This window comes from Cydia splendana, chromosome 13, assembly GCF_910591565.1.
Source record: "Cydia splendana chromosome 13, ilCydSple1.2, whole genome shotgun sequence".
In the NCBI taxonomy this organism is placed as follows: domain Eukaryota; kingdom Metazoa; phylum Arthropoda; class Insecta; order Lepidoptera; family Tortricidae; genus Cydia; species Cydia splendana.
Genome location: NC_085972.1, coordinates 10,317,916 through 10,337,002, shown reverse-complemented (window position 1 = coordinate 10,337,002; position 19,087 = coordinate 10,317,916). Strand labels below are relative to the sequence as shown.

The window sequence follows — 19,087 nt, the reverse complement described above, 5'->3', positions numbered from 1 at the left end:
GCGACCACGTATCGCCCTGTTTCATCACGCGTATGCGTCTTTTGAAAAAAGGATTCGCATAGCTTTTCTTCGGGAGTGTAACTCCGCAACTCTGGTACTGACTCCAGCTCCCAAAACTTCTGAAGATTGTCGTTGTCAAACGACGTAAAGCAAGTATGGCGTGGAGTCGAAACACGGGAAGTAAAGTTCACTTTACCTCCTGATGATGCTTTTCCTGACCGATTTCGGCCCCAGCGACTGTGTGCTCTGGACTAGGCAATTTTTAGCTCGTATTATTAGAGTGTAGCTGATCCACTCTCTGATGCGCTCTTAGGTGGCTCACGTACCCTATCTTCTTGCTAAATACTCGAGCGCATTTTGGGCACGTCAGCACACCACCTACATAGTTGTAGGAAATTGAGGTTGGCGGCCGAGCCTTAAGCTCATCACGTTTTTTGTCGAGCTCACTGCGGCGTTCCGTCTCAAAAATGTTAACTCTATCATTAATGAGGCGCCGCCATTCGGGCCGCTGCGCTGCCTTCCGCTCCCAGTCAGAGGGCTCTAGTTGGCATCTCTTCATATGTCTTTTCAGAACATCCTTATATCGTAAGTACTGGCCACCGCTTTTACGCTTACCATTCTGGAGTTCTGAAAAGAAGATACGCTTCGCCACTCTGTCTTCTGACATCCGAGACACGTGCCCACACCACCGCAGCTGCCGCCTCATCAGATACACCTCAATGCCTCCGACATTTGCGCGCCTCAGGACGTTTGTGTTTCTGACCCGGTCCGTCCATTTGATATTCATAATATCTCGGAGGCATTTAAGGTGGAATCTGTCAAGTGTACGTATATGCTTACGGTAAAGGACCCATGTCTCAGATGCGTACAGCAGGTTCGGCAGCACCGCTGCCATGTATACACTAATTTTAGTGGAGAGCTTCAGGTCATGGGAGCGAAATACCTTTGGCCGGAGTTTCCCGAACGCCACAGCTGCAGCACCAATTCTAGCATTTATTTCAGCATCTAGGTCGTACTTTGCTGTTATCGTGCTACCAAGATACCTGAACCTCTCCACCCGCTTCAACATCTCGTCACCGATACATACACTCGCATTTGGTTCGTTGTCAGGGACGTTGACCATGACTTCCGTCTTTTTGACGTTTATTTTAAGACCAAATGTAGTGCAAGCATCATGAAGACTCGACATTAATCTTTGTAGACCTTCCGCTGAATTTGAGACAAAGCATAAATCATCCGCGTACATAATTTCTGTCATGACAGCATAGGATACTTTGGTACGGGATCTAAACCTTGAAATGTTGAAAAGTCCTCCATCCATGCGGAACCGAATGCCTATGCCTTCTGACAAGTTTTTCATAGACTCCCGAACAACAAATGCGAAATAAAGTGCAAACAGAGTCGGTGCAAGAACGCAGCCCTGCTTGACTCCGCATGAAACGGAGAAAAGCTCAGACTGTTCGCCGTTGATAGTAATGCAGCACTTCATTTCATCATGTAGGAGTCGTAGTAGTTTCACAAACTTGTCAGGGCATCCAAGCTTTGTCAAAATTGTCCAGAGTGCTTCGCGGGGGACACTGTCGAAGGCTTTTTCAAGATCTACAAAACATAGGAACATAGGTTGAAGTTGCTCTCTGCTTTTTTCAAGCAGTTGGCGAACGGAGAAGATGGCTTCACATGTCCCCCTATCCGGCCTGAACCCAAATTGGGTTTCGGGTAGTATAGTTTCCGACAATGGCAGTAGGCGGTTGAGGAGTATTCTAGCGAACACTTTTCCCGGGGTTGAAAGTAACGATATGCCCCTATAGGAATTACAGTCGGAACGGTCTCCTTTGCCTTTGTACAGGGAACATATTCGGGAGATCTTAAAACTTTCTGGCACATGCTCCTCATCCCACATACGCACAAAATATTTCCACAAGGTGTTATGCAGATTGTCACCTCCGTACTTAAGCAACTCTCCGCAGATACTGTCAACACCTACCGCCCTTTTGTTTTTCAATTGCTTTATAGCTACTATAGTCTCCTCAAGCGTCGGTGGATCGGCAAGCTCTGTTTGTGGCGGCGACTGCGGTAGTGAGTTAATAAATTCAAGATCTGCTTGTCGATCAACGTTAAGCAAGTGACTATAATGCTGTACCCAACGATTCATTATGCCCGCCTTGTTGGTTAGTGAAACGCCATCACTCGATTTTATGGGAACAGAACAGTGGCTTGCTGGCCGTATCAGCTTTCGGACTTCGCCATAAAAAGCTCCCAGCTGGTTGGTATCCGACAGCCATTGCAGATGTTGAGACTTTTCTTGCCACCATTTATCTTTGGCATCCCTGGTAAGTTTTCTAATTCTAGCGCTGCTCTCTTTAATGCTTACGAACTCTCCTACTTGTCCGATACCAAAACTTTGCCTTTTGAGAAGCTCTCTGTGTTTGTTAAAGGCCTCAGTGAACGTCTCGTCATACTCATCAAACCAGTCCTCCTGTTTATAGGGTTTGAGACCCAATACCTTAGAACTAACTTCCATGAGATTTGTAGACAGAGTCTGCCAGGATATTTCAAGAGCTTCACTTTGAACATCAACTGAAGACAAAACTTCATTTACGGCTTCAATGTATACCTCTCTTGTCGGAATGCATTGAAGGTTTTCTATATTCGTGCGCACAGTTTTTACAACATTGCGCCTAGAAGGCCGACGAAGACTTATGTTAATTTTAGTTAACACAAGTCGGTGATCAGTCCAGCAATTGGCGCCTCTCATGACGCGTGTAATATTGACTTGACCAATATCTCGACGTCGCACAATGGCATAGTCAATGAGGTGCCAATGCTTTGAACGAGGATGCATCCAAGTAGCCTTGTGCTTAGATGGCAGTCGGAAAAAGGTGTTAGTTATAGACAGGTCAAATTGGGCACAGAGGCTGAGTAGAAGTTGACCATTATTATTCATATTCCCGATGCCATGTCTACCGAGTACGTTAGGCCAAGCCTCGTAATCACGGCCAACTCTAGCATTGAAGTCACCCAGTAGCAATATTTGTTCGCGAGATTTGACTTTAGAAAGAGCTTGCGTAAGTTCTTCGTAGAATTGATCCTTAATGTCATCGGATTTATCTAGAGTTGGCGCGTATATGCTAATGACATTTAGAAAGTTATTATGCTGCAGGTGTACTCGCAGTGAAATCACACGGTCCGAGGTGTAAACGGGACATTCTTCTAAACGCTTAGCTATTTCATTTTTTATGGCAAATCCGACGCCTGAGCGTCTGGGTTCATGCGCAGCGGTACCTTTCCAAAAGAATGTGTAGCCGCCGCCCTTCTCCACTATCTCTCCTTCATCAGCAAGATGTGTTTCGCTGATCGCAGCTATGTCAACATTGTAGCGGCGCAGCTCTCGTGCCACTATAGCTGTTTTCCGCTCCGGACAGGAATTACAATCACGATCGAGAAGAGTGCGCACATTCCAGGCACCGAAGATAAGGTTGGTTGATTTAGGTTTATTGGTAAACTTATTTTTCGTATTTCGACCACGTCAATAGGGATGCACAGGCAGCCGTGGTTACTACCTCCCTAAGTTAAGATGGAACAAGCAGTTTTTTGGAGCACCTTTTCTAGCTCCCTCCTCGGCTGAGCGAGGAAAGCAGTGCCTCCCTAAATAGGGCTGCTTTGTCGCGCGGGGTGCTGCCCAATTCGCGCTGTTGTTCCAGTGCAGCGCAAAAACGACCACTCTCCCCGTGCCGCCTGTGTGCAAGTCTTGGACAAAGCCCGACTTGCAAAGCCAGACCTTTCTACCTCAACCCATCGCCACAGGACTTTTCATGTTCATTTTGCCAGTACCCAGAAACAGTCCGCTGCGCAGGATATATTATGGTGCGTAAGTGCTCGCGCAAGCACAGACGCACCCTCTTGTCCCTACCCCTCTTGTTCCAATGGAACGGATAGCCGCTACGATCGGAGAGAAGCAGAGATGCAGTATCTAGGTAGCGATAACAGGTCTCCTATCGCTACCCTTCAGGCCATCCACAATTGCCTAGCTGCCTCGCCACCGGTGGTGGACTGCTACTCAGCCGAAGCAGACACTATGCACTATGCGGGGAGCGACCGCAAGGCTTAGGTGCAAGCACCTAAACCCCCCTCTACCAGGTTTGGCCCACGAGTCGACGTGGTTGCCCGGGGTGTGGCAGCTGCGTGCAGACAGCTACGAGGAGCCACTGGTGAGAGTTCATGGGCATCAGTGATTTTAACTAGGTTGTCCCCCGCCAAAAGGCCGACTGGGTGGATCCGACACTGAAAGCCCACTACACCCCAAACACTTTACCTCCTAGCAAATAACCAAACACACTATTAATTGCGGTGGGCGTGCCAGGTTTACCTCTGACAATGCCATCGCGAACAATATCCATGAAAATGTCCTCGCCGAGTATCATGTCGACCGGCTGAGGTTTGTGAAATTCAGGGTCGGCTAAAGCGAGTCCCTGCAAATGAGGCCAATCAGCGAGAGGTGCTAGTGGTACACTAGGCATTTGACGGGTTAACTTCGCCAGAATAGACGCCTCTAACGGAATGATTGGATTTTGTTTGCCCTTAGGCGAAATTGAGCACACGAAGGTACCCCTAGGTTCCAGCGGCAAGTCGCCGACACCGACCAGCGGTTCGCTAACATGTTGTCGCGGTAAATTGAGTCGTTGCATACACGATTCTGTAATCAGAGCTGCTTGTGAACCCCCATCTACCATACATCGAATCGTCGCAACTTTGTTGCCTTCGTAATAAAGGTCAACCAACGCCGTTGATAATAAAACCGTGCTAGGTTGTTTCCCTAAACTACCTAAACTCTGTTCATTCACGCCGTGAACTGCTGACGGGCTGCTAGGGCCGGGCTGCTCCGTAAGAGCGAGCGAGACGGCACCTGAATCCGTAGCTTCATTGATAATCGGTTGCGGAATGTTTGATTCTAAATGAATTAAAGTATGATGTCGTTTATTACACTTACGACATTTAAAACTTGATTTACAATTCCTTAAGTCGTGCCCGGGGCATAAACAATTGTAACATACATTATTTGTTTTAACAAATGCAAATCTATCTTTCACCGATAGGTCTAAAAATTCTAAACATTTATTGAGGGAATGCATTCCTTTACACTTCAAGCAAGCTCGAACCTTATTTGTATCGACATAAGGTCGACTTTGAGCTGACGCCGTACTTGTTGCAAAAACACGCTTGGGTGTTATTTGATTTGAATTTATATTTGTATTATTTTTACTACTTAAGGGATTGTTTCGAGTGGACTGTGTATGGGAAACTGAAATCATCTGTTCCGCTGAAAGTTCGCGTTCGAGGAAAGTAATTAGGCCCTGAACTTTAGGTATTTCGCCCGGGTTGGTTAAGGAACGTTCATATTCTTTTCGCGTATTCACGGGAATCTTACGTAATAATAAATTTAACAGAACGAAATCCCATTCCTTAACCGGAAAATCCATGACTTCGAGCGCCTTTATATTTTCGTGATAAACATTAAGTAAATTTCTCATGGCAACAGCTGATCGCGCGGAACAAATATCTATATCGAACAACTTATCTAGATGTTGTGATGCAATAATGCGTTTATTGTCATAACGGGATTTTAGAATATCGAGCGCAATTGCATAATTACTTTCCGTTATGGGAATTGACTTAATTAAATTATGTGGCTCGTTTTTGACAGAAAGGAGAAAATACCTAAACTTCTCCGCATCCGTGTAGGCATTGTTATTGTGTACCAGCGATTGAAATAAATCGAAAAAGGCAGGCCAACCAGTCGGTTCGCCGTGAAATTCGGGAAGCGATAATTTTGGTAAATTTCGACGATCGTTGCTAAGCGTTTCGTTGGGGGTAAGCGCGCGGCTCGCGCGACGCCTTTCTACGTCTACCTCCTTTAAGTTATTTAAATGTGTAACTATCGCGTAATACAAGTCATTAAAATCGTTACGAATCTTAATATTGGCTTCTTTGTTGAAGCTTTGCAATTTAATTAACGCTTTTTCGATTTTAGTTTGAATCTTAGTAAACTTTCGCTGATGCACTGTTAAATCTGTCGTTCTTGAACGAAATTGATCTGTATTTGTCGCTGCGAACTGTAACGTTCTCTTTAATTCGTCGAGAATTAGATCTCGTTCGAATATGTCTTGTGTAATACACGATGTGGCTTCAGTATTGCCGTCTGTAGGGTTAGGAACCATTTTGCGAGACAAAGATGGCGACAATGACAATACTAAATTGAACTACAAACGTGTCTAAACGAAAAAACTGGGTACGAAATACCGCAAAAATCGCAAAGTACAAGAGCAACACAACCAGAGAAAGAAAAATCCGGATCGAACGGATCAAAAAACTATGTAGCTGAGATAATCGAGAGCAACTTACATAAATCCAGCAGCACCTTGACGTACCACGTGGTGGTCTATGTATGATGATTGGGAAATCCTCTGCTTTATCGACAGCTGCATATATCCATAAGGGGCACTGGGTCACTAATTAGTCTCTGGTTGATTTTCACTTAGATCGCAGCGACGGGAACCGATATATGAATTATTTTAATCGGAGCGCGGGTCGAACGCGGCCATTACTTTTAACGGCAGGGGAAGAGTTCTTTTATATCCTCGCTAGGTGGCGCGGTTGTAGATCACGCCGGAAGGGCTTTTGAGATAAATGCAGTTGCCAGTTCAAATATCTAGCTACTACACGAAAATATATTCTTTCCTAATTGTGTTGCTTTGTATGTAAGAAAAATACCTATTTACATATGCATAGAAAGTAATTAATACTAATCTGTTCCTCTACGGAACAAAATCTTTGACGTCGACTGTACCCACTCTGAATACCAAGGCCGTTCATTCATAATCGTAGGTTGTACAGAAATATAAAAATGTAGAGGGATATTTTGTCTTTATTGCGAGATAATTCTACTGGGTTAAAATGCCGTTAACGAGAAACGTGAGTTCACCCGCTAACAAGATGTCTAATATTTAAAATGATTTACGTTAATTACTTTTAAATTAACTAATTTAAAAGTAAATGATACTCGACTTACGAGAGCAAGACCCGAAAATCGTGTTAATTAATGTGGATTGGTAAAAAGTTTCGGATATAACGTTGGAACTCCTTGAGTATTTTTTTTAACCTTTTGTGTATTGTTTTCTATTGGGCAGTTAATAACCGTTATAATTTTGATTTAGGTAAGAAAATTTTGTTTGCCTGTGTGAAAATTACGCGAAAATTAACTACCTACTGTAGGTATACCTATATCTTGTATGTAAATAAATGATTGTAAACTATTTACTTGATTTGTTGGAACTGTACAGCTGAGAATGTAGACTTATTTATAAGAAAAACTGTAGAAATAACACCTTTGTCTTATAAGAGTCTACGAAGGTGAAGGTGAAATCCACCTAAAGCGGGGAGACTCTGTGTCTGACATTTTTATATTATTTGATTTACGTAGGTAGTAGTAATAGTTACATTATAATGACACGACATTCGGAGCGATAAAATAGACATTTTTAAGTTAGTGTTTACTTACCTGACTATCGCAACACACAAAATTAAAAAATAAATAACTTGTGCGAAATTTGTACTCGCACAGTAACGATGTCATAATGGACCTAGAAAATCAACGCCTCAACTTCTGAATGTATGGCCTTTTTTCTGAACTTTTCTCTACAGTTACGAGTTATGACACATTTAGAGGAAAACTTTATAAATATCTTTAGCTGTAGACGTAAAATCAACGTACGTAAGTAAATGAAATTATATTATTTTTTCCTCTATTTATTTGAGAAAAATACCTGCAATAAAAGTCCAAAATCCCGACTAAACTTTGTTAACTTATATTTGCGTCATAAATTTTTTAACTGCCATAATGTTTGCCAACTTATTCTTGCTACGGGAAAAGCAACAAAATACAACCTGGGGCCAAATTCGACATGTACAACTGTCGGATTTCGCGTCAATTGAAATTCAACTGTTGAAGTTCATTTGAAGTTCATCAAGTGCGGAAGTTCATTTGGTACAACCAATAATTTAACAAAAAACAACTTTGTTTTATTATTACTTTAAGGTTTATAATGGTTTTGTTTGGTTGTCACCTAACTATAGATTGCTAATGTCAAATTTTGAAAAGTAATGATTCGATTCAACGGAAGTTCAACATGCGACGTCAAAAGTGGCATGTCGAATAAGGCCCCTTTAAAATTGGGTTAGTATTGGGGAGAACGAGGCTTACCTACTCGCTTCACTAATGATTTTATGTACTGCGGAGGGCGAGCCGACAGCAATGCAGACATCGTTTCACCCTTTACTTGCCCCATCAGCTCTATAGGTACAGTCACCTGCAATAATATGTTACTCTTCGAAGGCCGCAAAAATATGTGACACGCTCTTATGGCTCTACAAATAAGATCGTGTCAGATATTTTTGCGGCCTTCGTTGTGTAACATATTATTGCAGGTGACTGTACATCTTTGATTGAATGAACCTTAAAAACAAATGACATATTTACTTACGGAACGTGATGTACCTTTGCCCCCAGTGGATAACTGTACCTACTGATGATTTTTCAACACAGTATAATTTTTAAAACTTAAATTATATTTGGGGTTTTAGAGCAAATTTCGGAGTTAAGTAGGCACATTTTACGGTAAAGCGGTACGGTGAAGCGGGTACACCCTTTAGTACAATTTGTATTAGAGTGGCTGACTTGGAAGCCTTAGACAATAAATACTGTGTTATAATAATATATATTATATAATAATAATAATCCAGCCTATATACGTCCCACTGCTGAGCACAGGCCTCCTCTCAAGCGCGAGAGGGCTTGGGCTATAGTCCCCACGCTAGCCCGATGCGGATTGGGGACTTCACATACACCTTTGAATTTCTTCGCAGATGTATGCAGGTTTCCTCACGATGTTTTCCTTCACCGAAAAGCTAGTGGTAAATAAGTTCCGAAAAACTCATTGGTACGAGCCAGGATTTTAACCAAGGACCGGAAAACCCCTCTTTACGCTTAATCCTATCAATTCGGTAACCCAATCGATTCGGTTACCTTATCATTCGGTAACCCTATCATACTGTTACCTGATTGTAATGGTAACCTTATTGAAACGGTAACCCTAACCTTTAACCGAGTTAATCTCAAAACCCCATCGCGATAGGGTATTTGTTAAGGGTTTTTAACAGGTTTTCATTCAGTTATGGTAACCTTTATTATCGGTTGCTTACTGGTTTGCTACATTAAAGTAGTTTTAGTGATGTGCCGTCAGAACTTAAAAAAATACTAAAAAAATTGTTTATTTTATTTACTTTATGTATATTTTGTTGATTTTATTGACTTTATTTATTAAATTTATTTTATTTATTTTATTTAATTTATTTAATTTATTTAATTTATTTAATTTATTTAATTTATTTAATTTATTTAATTTATTTAATTTATTTAATTTATTTAATTTATTTAATTTATTTAATTTATTTAATTTATTTAATTTATTTAATTTATTTAATTTATTTAATTTATTTAATTTATTTAATTTATTTAATTTATTTAATTTATTTAATTTATTTAATTTATTTAATTTATTTAATTTATTTAATTTATTTAATTTATTTAATTTATTTAATTTATTTAATTTATTTAATTTATTTAATTTATTTAATTTATTTAATTTATTTAATTTATTTAATTTATTTAATTTATTTAATTTATTTAATTTATTTAATTTATTTAATTTATTTAATTTATTTAATTTATTTAATTTATTTAATTTATTTAATTTATTTAATTTATTTAATTTATTTAATTTATTTAATTTATTTAATTTATTTAATTTATTTAATTTATTTAATTTATTTAATTTATTTAATTTATTTAATTTATTTAATTTATTTAATTTATTTAATTTATTTAATTTATTTAATTTATTTAATTTATTTAATTTATTTAATTTATTTAATTTATTTAATTTATTTAATTTATTTAATTTATTTAATTTATTTAATTTTTTTTTTTACTTGCAAAACATAGTTTCACAGGTTCTATTTAATAAATCGGATAGAAATATAAAAGAGTAGGTATTATAATTTTAGGATAAAATAAATCAATCAATATAAAATAAAATTAAAAACTACATAAAGCTACAACTAACTACAAACATAAACTAAAATTATAAATAAAAAACTGGCTCCAGCTCTGTGCCTGTGGGCAGGGTGCCAAGAAGGCTGGCGGCATTGCCGCGCTGGACGGCAATACCAATGCGTTGCGCAAGGTAGGAGCCAGCCCTCTTGTCACCCGTCGCCTCCACGAGGCGCTTCGCCAGCTCGGAGAATATGCCGTGGGCGCCAGGTCCCCACGGCCCAAGGGTTTCCACCCCAAACGGCTCAAACATGCAGCCAGAATCAATGGCTGCATATTTGCGCCGCTTGAGGTGTTCAGCCGCGTTGGCGGCCGCACCAGCTCTGTTTGATGTTCCTGAAAGATGGGACGGCGCAAGGGTGTCCACGCATGTGGCATCCCAAACTAAAGGCCGTCCAATCTTCCAGGGAACGAGGGTCATGCCGTCCGGTCTTTTCCCATCATCGCGGGCCAAACCAGACGGTTCCAGAACCGCCGGCACCCCAGCAGTGACAAGAGCTCGGCGGAGGATGTCATTTAGGCTCGCGTGTCGTGAGAGACGGCCGACACTCCTCGCACAGGATAGGCCGTGGAAACCAAAACGCGTCACGTTTGCACCGCACTGGCACAGATGAGGAGCCACACAAGCCACCCCCAAGCGCAAACACAAAGAAATCCTAAAGGTGTTCGTAGAGAGAAGTGTGCCTAGGTTCTTTGATGGCAGGGCCTGCAACCATGCGCCGGATTCCCATCTCGTCGCAGCAAGGAGACGAGCGCGCTCTGTGGTGCTGGTAGACGTTTCGTACAGATTATCCCGTACCAGCAGACAGAGCGGCTCGTCCCATTGGTGTTGCGAATGGCGAGTAATGGGCAAGTCCGTGTTAGGGCAGGCCGCTTTCCAGCTGTCGATGGCCTCCGGCAGGAAAGGGACGTCCAAATTTATTAGGGGGTCAGTTTTAAGGATTTTTCGGAACAGTTTTTCAATGTTATGCGCTGAAGAAAGAAAAGCCGGAAGAGCAACAGCAGAAGTTTGTCGTATCCCAATACCACCGTGCCTAATGGGCAGGGAGGCTTGGGACCACTGAGAGTTGTCAAAAGTAATGTTAAAAATGGACGATACTGTAAATTTTATTTCTTGGTCTAGTATTTCCAAAAGGTTGGGATATTTCCAAAAATGACTACAACGCAGGACATAGGTAAATTTGGGGACAAACAAACAAAATTTAATTATTGTGTAGGCCATATGAGGGTTAATTGTGAGCAAACGGTCCGAATAGTTTTTAAAATTTTGAAGCTGATTATTAATGTAATTCGGGAAGGCTTCGTCCAGGATCGGTGAACCTAGGAGGTAAAGTGAACTTTCATCCAAAACTTTGATGCCAGGAGCTAAGGTGTTGAATTTTGAAAGCGCTGCATCTTTATGCATGCATCGGTCGGAAAAAAATACTTCGCACTTTGAAAAATTTAAACACAGGCCAATTTCAGAAAACTTTTCTATGAGAATTCGCATATCTTCAAATACCTCGTCGACGGTGCCTCCCAGGGTACCATCGTCGAGGTACCAAGCATTAAATTTAGAATTTAGGCTTTCCAGGATAGGGTGTATGGCAAGGCTGAAAAGTGCAGGGCCCAAAGGGTCGCCTTGCTGACAGCCCACTGATGAATATAAAAGGTTATTTTTAAAAAGTAATTTAGAGTTTGTGCCGTAGCATTGCCACACAAAATTATACAACTCAGGGGTCTTTTCTTTGACTTGGGTAAGTAAAGCGGCTCGGTCGACAGAGTTGAATGCGTTTCGTACGTCAACTTTCAATACAACCTCGCCTTCTTTCTTGGTAACAAAAGAACGTAGTGCGTGTACCGCTGCCTCGCACCCGCACCTGGAACCGAAGCCTAATTGAACCGGTTGAAAGTAAGTACTCAATTTATCTGAAACCGCCTTGCAGCATGATTTGGCTGCTAAACGGCGATAGGTGGTGCCAACTGCAATAGGCCTGATCCCGCCGTCCTTTTTAATCAACGCACATAAGTTGGCTCCGTACAAGATGTTGGTAACTTCCGTGTTAACCTTACCCTGAAGCATGAAGTTCACTAAAACGGTTAAATCTTTAAGAAGGGTATCACCTGCTTCACCGCAGGAGTGGCCAAGCAGGTCTTTAAGGTGCTGTGGAGTTAGACCGTCTAGACCCCCAGCTGAACCGTTTGGGAAGGCGCAAATAGACCTAAAAACCTCATCGGATGTTACCTGAAGGCACGGATCTGTTGGGCCGGGAGGATCTGGTAGCAAGAGATTGTCATCCGGATTAGGGTGCTTACTTAGTAGGGCATTCAAGGTATCAGATGTATCAGGGGCTATAGCGTCGCTAGAGAATAGAAGGTGAGCAGCTCCTTTAATGTTACCTTCCCCTATTTTATTTTCTACGTTTCGCGCAAGTGAATAATTGTGCTTAAAGGCGGATCTTGACAACTCGGAGACATCATGGGGATTGGAACAGTTTTGCTTGATCCGAGACGTTAGGGAAACACCTCTTTGCGCAGCTTGTTTGGCGTAGAGAACTCTGTAGGGGAAGGTAAGTAGATTTTCCCAGCTTTCCTTCGAATTCTGATTCACCGTGGCTCTCAAATCATCTGCAAGTTTCTGGGCAACTGAAATTCGGGCGCCTCGTGGGATTCTTTTAATGACTGGAATTGATTGTTTGAGTTTGCTTAAAGTTTCTGAAATTGGCGGATAATTATTAAGAGGTGAGCTTGTAGGGTCAGAGACTACACTAGAATTAACGGGCGGCGTGTTTCTGGGAGTTGGGTTACCGTGGACACGACCGATGTGAATATTGAGACCACGTTGCCCTTTGAAAAAGCGGACTTCAGGACAGAGTGGGCATTGTGTTTCAGTGGATTCCAGGGATGACGTGGTGGGGACGGCATTATTTGCACTTGGTTGTAGCGACATAGAAAACTTATCACAAAGAAAATAAAAACTTATGAGTATAATAGAAACTAAAATTAATATAAAAACATGCATAAACAATCACTAAGTATAAGTCGAATTCTGCGGACAGGAACTTTAGTCACTTGCACACATGCACTTATTTTACACTTTTATGTGAAATTATTGTAGTTGTAGCATTATCATGGCCACATATAATGTTTTTTGGAATACATATTCCTTGTAAACATTTTTCTGTTATGATTTCATATCTTCTTAGATTGACGTAACGTCTGTCAAGCCGGCCGCCAGAGCTTAGGGCCCATTTACTCGGGCTGCGGTCTCCACAAAGAAAATTCGCAAGCGGTATGTCGACTATAAACCCATGTAGATTGGTTGAGATAAAAAAAAAACTGATGAAAAGGGGGCTAGGAGACTTATTTAAAATTAAATTCAGCAAAGAGCGTGTTTTTCCGTTGCTAGGCGTTTAGTTTACTTAATTTACTTAGTTTACTTATTTAATTTATTTAATTTATTTAATTTATTTAATTTATTTAATTTATTTAATTTATTTAATTTATTTAATTTATTTAATTTATTTAATTTATTTAATTTACTAATTTATTTAATTTATTTAATTTATTTAATTTATTTAATTTATTTAATTTATTTAATTTATTTAATTTATTTAATTTATTTAATTTATTTAATTTATTTAATTTATTTAATTTATTTAATTTATTTAATTTATTTAATTTATTTAATTTATTTAATTTATTTAATTTATTTAATTTATTTAATTTATTTAATTTATTTAATTTATTTAATTTATTTAATTTATTTAATTTATTTAATTTATTTAATTTATTTAATTTATTTAATTTATTTAATTTATTTAATTTATTTAATTTATTTAATTTATTTAATTTATTTAATTTATTTAATTTATTTAATTTATTTAATTTATTTAATTTATTTAATTTATTTAATTTATTTAATTTATTTAATTTATTTAATTTATTTAATTTATTTAATTTATTTAATTTATTTAATTTATTTAATTTATTTAATTTATTTAATTTATTTAATTTATTTAATTTATTTAATTTATTTAATTTATTTAATTTATTTAATTTATTTAATTTATTTAATTTATTTAATTTATTTAATTTATTTAATTATTTAATTTAAATAATTTATTTATTTTAGTTATAATATAATAATATTTATAATAAGAACACACCACACAGGTAGGTACAAAGATAAACAAAGGAAAGGCAAAAAAACTTGTTTGTGCTGGAGTCTTCATAGACCGCCCATGCCAACGTCGGTTATTCAATAATAAGTTGAATTTAAGTGTGCGTAAAGATTACAATCGTTTGAACTGGTCAAAAACCTCATAATGAGGTAACTGAATAGACTGGGTTTTTATTTCGGTTACCGGTAACAGAGGTTAACTCGATCTGATACGGTTACCGAATCAAAGTGTTACCTTATTAAGCGGTTACCGTTATGGTAGGGGTTTTTATAAACACCTCTAAAATAACCCTATGAAAAACCCCGGTTAAGGTAACCGGTTCCTGTCCCTGATTTGAACCCACGACCTCCGGATTGAAAGTCGGACGTCATATCCACTCGGCCACCACCGCTTATATACTGTGTTACAGCTATGTTACTAACAAAATAGCAAAATGCGTTTGTAGTAAATGTTGTACCTATGTATTTATGCGTTTTACGCACCTACCTATACAGTCTAATACACCGGAAATATGATGTTACCGTCCATTCTACACTTGTGTCACATGCTGCTTGTTTTTTTAATTCAGAATTTCTGGATTTCATCGTCGTTAACGATCACGTCACGGGTTTAATTTTTGCCTACTTCTAAAAAGTCCTAAATGCCACGATAAAACGGTAGACGTTTTTTGTTCCCCACCAAAACTTGGTGGACATCAATGAACCCGACCAAATTACGTAGGTTTGGTATGTAGGTAGGTATGTTGTCAGGAATGTTAAAACAAACCTGTTTTTGATTTCTTCGCATTGCGTATGTTCTGTCCCTCGCGAGTCACGGGCGCACGCATGCGGCGACTCTATAGTATGTTAAGGTGAAATCAGACGGTTCATTTTCTGTTCATTTTCGTGTTTCATTTGTCATCTTTCACTCAAAGTGACACGTGTGAACACAAAATGAACCAAAAGTGAAAAATGAATTCTTGTTTCTCTGTTTTTTTTTTTCATTTATTTATTAACATAAAATATTTATATACTTTCAAAGAATTATGACAGCGAACAAAGCCCCCTGAGGCTTAACTGCCGCTGTAATCGCTCTTATTTACTCTTAATATTATATTAAACTATGGAGTATTTCATTTCACGAAGTCGGCAATCATGTTTCTTATTATGAAGTGTTAGAGGCTAGATTCCGCATGCACCCCGTCTTCGTGATATGAGATATTCCTATACCCCCTCAGCTGTGGGAGATGAATATGGCCGCTCCCCCTCATCTGTGGCAGCCTAAGGGGTCTGCTCCACAGACAGGGTTTCTAGGTCCACGTGCAAGTGGAAAATTGCGATTTATTCCGTTTTTTACAATGATACAGTCTATAGTTTGTATTTTTTCTGCCCTTTATTTAATTATCTAACTGCTACTTAAAATTACGATCATTAAACTAACATAAAATAACTGTACAGTCGAATTCAAATTACAGGTACCGAAATGTATCTTTCATTTTCTATTGTAATAAAAAAATAAAGAGTTTTTAGGCGTATCTGTTACTCTAATTATGTACATAATGTAATCATACACATCAAAAAAACATAAAATGTCAGGCTTATCAATTAAATACATGATTTATACCATTTGAAAACTTTATTGAAATTATGTCTGCCCTAGAAATGGCGCACGTAAATAAGTTTCTAATTACATGCATTGTGGAGTCCTACCACACCCTATGTAATAATTTTATACATAAATAAGAAATTTAAGTTGTAAACTATCTGTGGCCAAAGTAATAGTAATGCAGGTGCAGTAGTTATATGGTAAGAAATGTTTAAAAAATGCTGTTATTTATTCATGCACCATTGATAGCCCACATAATGTTGAAAAATCACAGCAACCAGCAGCCTTAATCTAAAGAAATTCCGTTTCTCAGGGTATTAATGAAACAATATTTAATAATAAATAATCGCACTTGTTCTTATTAAACAAAAAACATCTAAAAACTTGATCTGAAAACAAGACAAATATAGACCAAATCACATCTATATGGTTTGATTAATATGGACATACCTAGACCGTAGGAGCAATAAAGGGATATTTCAGAATGCGTGAAGAGTAACACCTAAAATCTTAGTAGCAAACCCTACCACCATCATTATTATTATCATCATCATCATCATCATCATCATCATCATCATCACTGTCGCCTAGTACCCATATTAAAAGCCTTGCATAATTAATTTATATTAAATTTTTTATGCTCGTCAATCTCAGTATAAAGACTTCATGGACCAAACTATAATCTTACAAATTAAATGTCCAGCCCTTGCTCTCACTCATTACAGTTGCGCTGAGCTGTGTTATTATAGCCTATGTGGAAAGAGAAGTATCGTAGAATTAGTTAGTAAGTGGAATGTCCATGCTATGCAAACGTGCGTCAGTAACATGACAGCGCCGTCTGTGGCGACAGCCTGGCAGGTGCTCGTCCAGTCTGTTGCGACAGCCCGAGAGGTTATGTGCCGACCGTTATTTAGTTTGATAGCTATTATTCACTTTAAACAGATTTTAAGCTAATTTCATTGTATTTAATATAATCTATATGAACTACGACATATTATGATTGTTTTGAGACATAGTAAAACTTATACAAATAATAAGAAACCGAGTAAGAAAATTTCGGCTATGACTTGGCATGTCATTTCTTCACACATTTAGCACTTATATTATTCTAAAAACACACCCAAACATAATATTAACAAAAGTTTATTGACATTTCCTCAGCTTTTTAACGATTTCACCATAAAAATCCACAATTTTACTATAAAAACACGTAACATCCTACTCGTCACAGTGGCTGTTTTTGACTGACGAAAGTTAACGACTTTTTCAACCGTTGAACATTCAAATGTTCGCTTGCTAGCTGTCTTGCTTCATTCACTCCACGATTAAATATGTCAGAGCGAGTTAAACATATGTTTCACTGATATTTTGCCTTATGTTTAGGCGCGAATTATGCGAACTTGGCAGGTTGAGCCACAGATAAACCGCCAATTTTATGACCGCCTGAAAGGCGCTCCCACAGTTGAGGGGATAAGTGTGACGTAATAATTTACTTAACTAAGATATATGGCTTTCAATATTTATTTACACTTATGTGGGTTATTACTATATGTGTGGGTTGTGTTTGTTACTCTAGTTCGGAATGTTTTTTCTAATAAACTGTTTAGGTAGGTGTTAAGGTCAATTATGATAAGCAAAAAAAGTAGCAGTACTAACCGAGTTATATACGCTCCAGATATTCTTTAAAATAAACACATGAGTAATGATATCGTGATTCGGGTCCTTCTTGTAGCTGATGAAACTCAGGTGTAGGCCTTCATTGACGTCCAAAAGTTGGTAAGTATGTTTTAGGTTTAATTTAGGAATATAATATTGAAATAGTTATTTGTTTTACAAGGGAGCTGTGGCGTCTCCTCTAGCTGTCACTGCTAACGTCGTGCCACAATAATCTAACAGATGGCGTTAGGGAGCTTAGAACGCACAAACAACTAAGAAGATACCTACGTCTAGAACGAAATTAGTATGTGAGACCTACATCGCGCTTACGGAGTTATAATGTCAGTTTCTATATATATAACTTCCTACCAACTCTCAATGGACTTCGGTCCCCAGGCATAACACCCGCCTGGAGAGAGTACTCTCTATTGCGTTTTATACCTTTCTACATTGGTGACCTTCCGACATTTTGGACAGCCATGAAGACCTCAAGATCCTGACGACGCCGCCTCGCAGCAAGCCATTTTCTCTCTCTGAGTGTACCACCTAGCATGCCTCTGTACAGTCTGTACATATGTGATATACCTGTAAATATCTTGTAAATATTCATGCCTGGTACCTCAATCTCTCTTTCTCTCTCTCTCTCTCTCTCCGCTCGCCTCCCTGGCTCTGAGCAACTCCGCTCGCCTCTCTGGCTCTGAGCAACTCCGCTCGCCTCTCTGGCTCTGAGCAACTCCGCTCGCCTCTCTGGCTCTGAGCAACTGCGCTCGTCACACTGGCTCTGAGCCGCTCCGCTCGCCTGTGACTCTGAGCATCTTCGCTCGCCACACTGGCTCGAGCACATCTGCATGGTTTCGCTGCACACTTCATACGTCGTCGCTGACCCCTCCGCTCAAAGGGGGGCTGATGTGGCGTCTCCTCTAGCTGTCACTGCTAACGTCGTGCCACAATAATCTAACAGATGGCGTTAGGGAGCTTAGAACGCACAAACAACTAAGAAGATACCTACGTCTAGAACGAAATTAGTATGTGAGACCTACATCGCGCTTACGGAGTAATAATGTCAGTTTCTATATATATAACTTCCGACCAACTCTCAATGGACTTCGGTCCCCAGGCATAACACCCGCCTGGAGAGAGTATTCTCTATTGCCTCTTCTACTTTCTACAGAGCAAAGTTGTTGTTTAACCGCTCGTGCTAATATTGATACCCGAGTAAGCGAAAGATTCCAAAATTGAACCACGAGCGTAGCGAGTGGTTCGAAAAATGGAATCTTGAGCGTTGCGAGGGTTTTAAAGCACGAGGGTTATACAAAATTTGTCTCCAAGTAAAACACAAAATTTTTCACCACACCAACCCGAAGCAAATATTAAATGTAGAATATCAAACAAAATCAAACCATATCAAATCCAAATGAATGTTATTAAATATTTATCATCCAAAATCATCATTTAAAAGTCAATTCTACCAGCAAACATAAGAAAACAAATCAAAATTTGCATTTGATTACTTTGCCTC

General features: G+C 39.0%; 1 protein-coding gene across 1 annotated transcript; it reads right to left on the bottom strand.

The window, feature by feature from the left end:
* Window positions 1-233: 233 nt before the first annotated feature.
* LOC134796499 (uncharacterized) lies at window positions 234-18,418 on the bottom strand. Its single transcript, XM_063768689.1, has 5 exons — window positions 18,154-18,418; window positions 12,218-12,421; window positions 11,667-11,800; window positions 10,212-11,225; window positions 234-3,502 (listed from the first exon to the last, which is right to left on the bottom strand). Exons 1-5 carry the CDS (start codon window positions 18,416-18,418, stop codon window positions 263-265), a joined length of 4,857 nt encoding a protein of 1,618 aa, XP_063624759.1. The 3' UTR covers window positions 234-262.
* Window positions 18,419-19,087: the final 669 nt, after the last annotated feature.

Excerpts from the sequence above, each read along its gene's own strand:
- LOC134796499 (XM_063768689.1), bottom strand. The coding sequence starts at position 18,418 with ATGCAGATGTGCTCGAGCCAGTGTGGCGAGCGAAGATGCTCAGAGTCA. Across the intron at positions 11,801-12,217 it reads AGTGAACTTCATGCTTCAGG|TGGGCTGTCAGCAAGGCGAC; the intron begins GTAAGGTTAACA and ends TATATTCATCAG. Across the intron at positions 11,226-11,666 it reads TGGGAGGCACCGTCGACGAG|TGGTCCCAAGCCTCCCTGCC; the intron begins GTATTTGAAGAT and ends GACAACTCTCAG.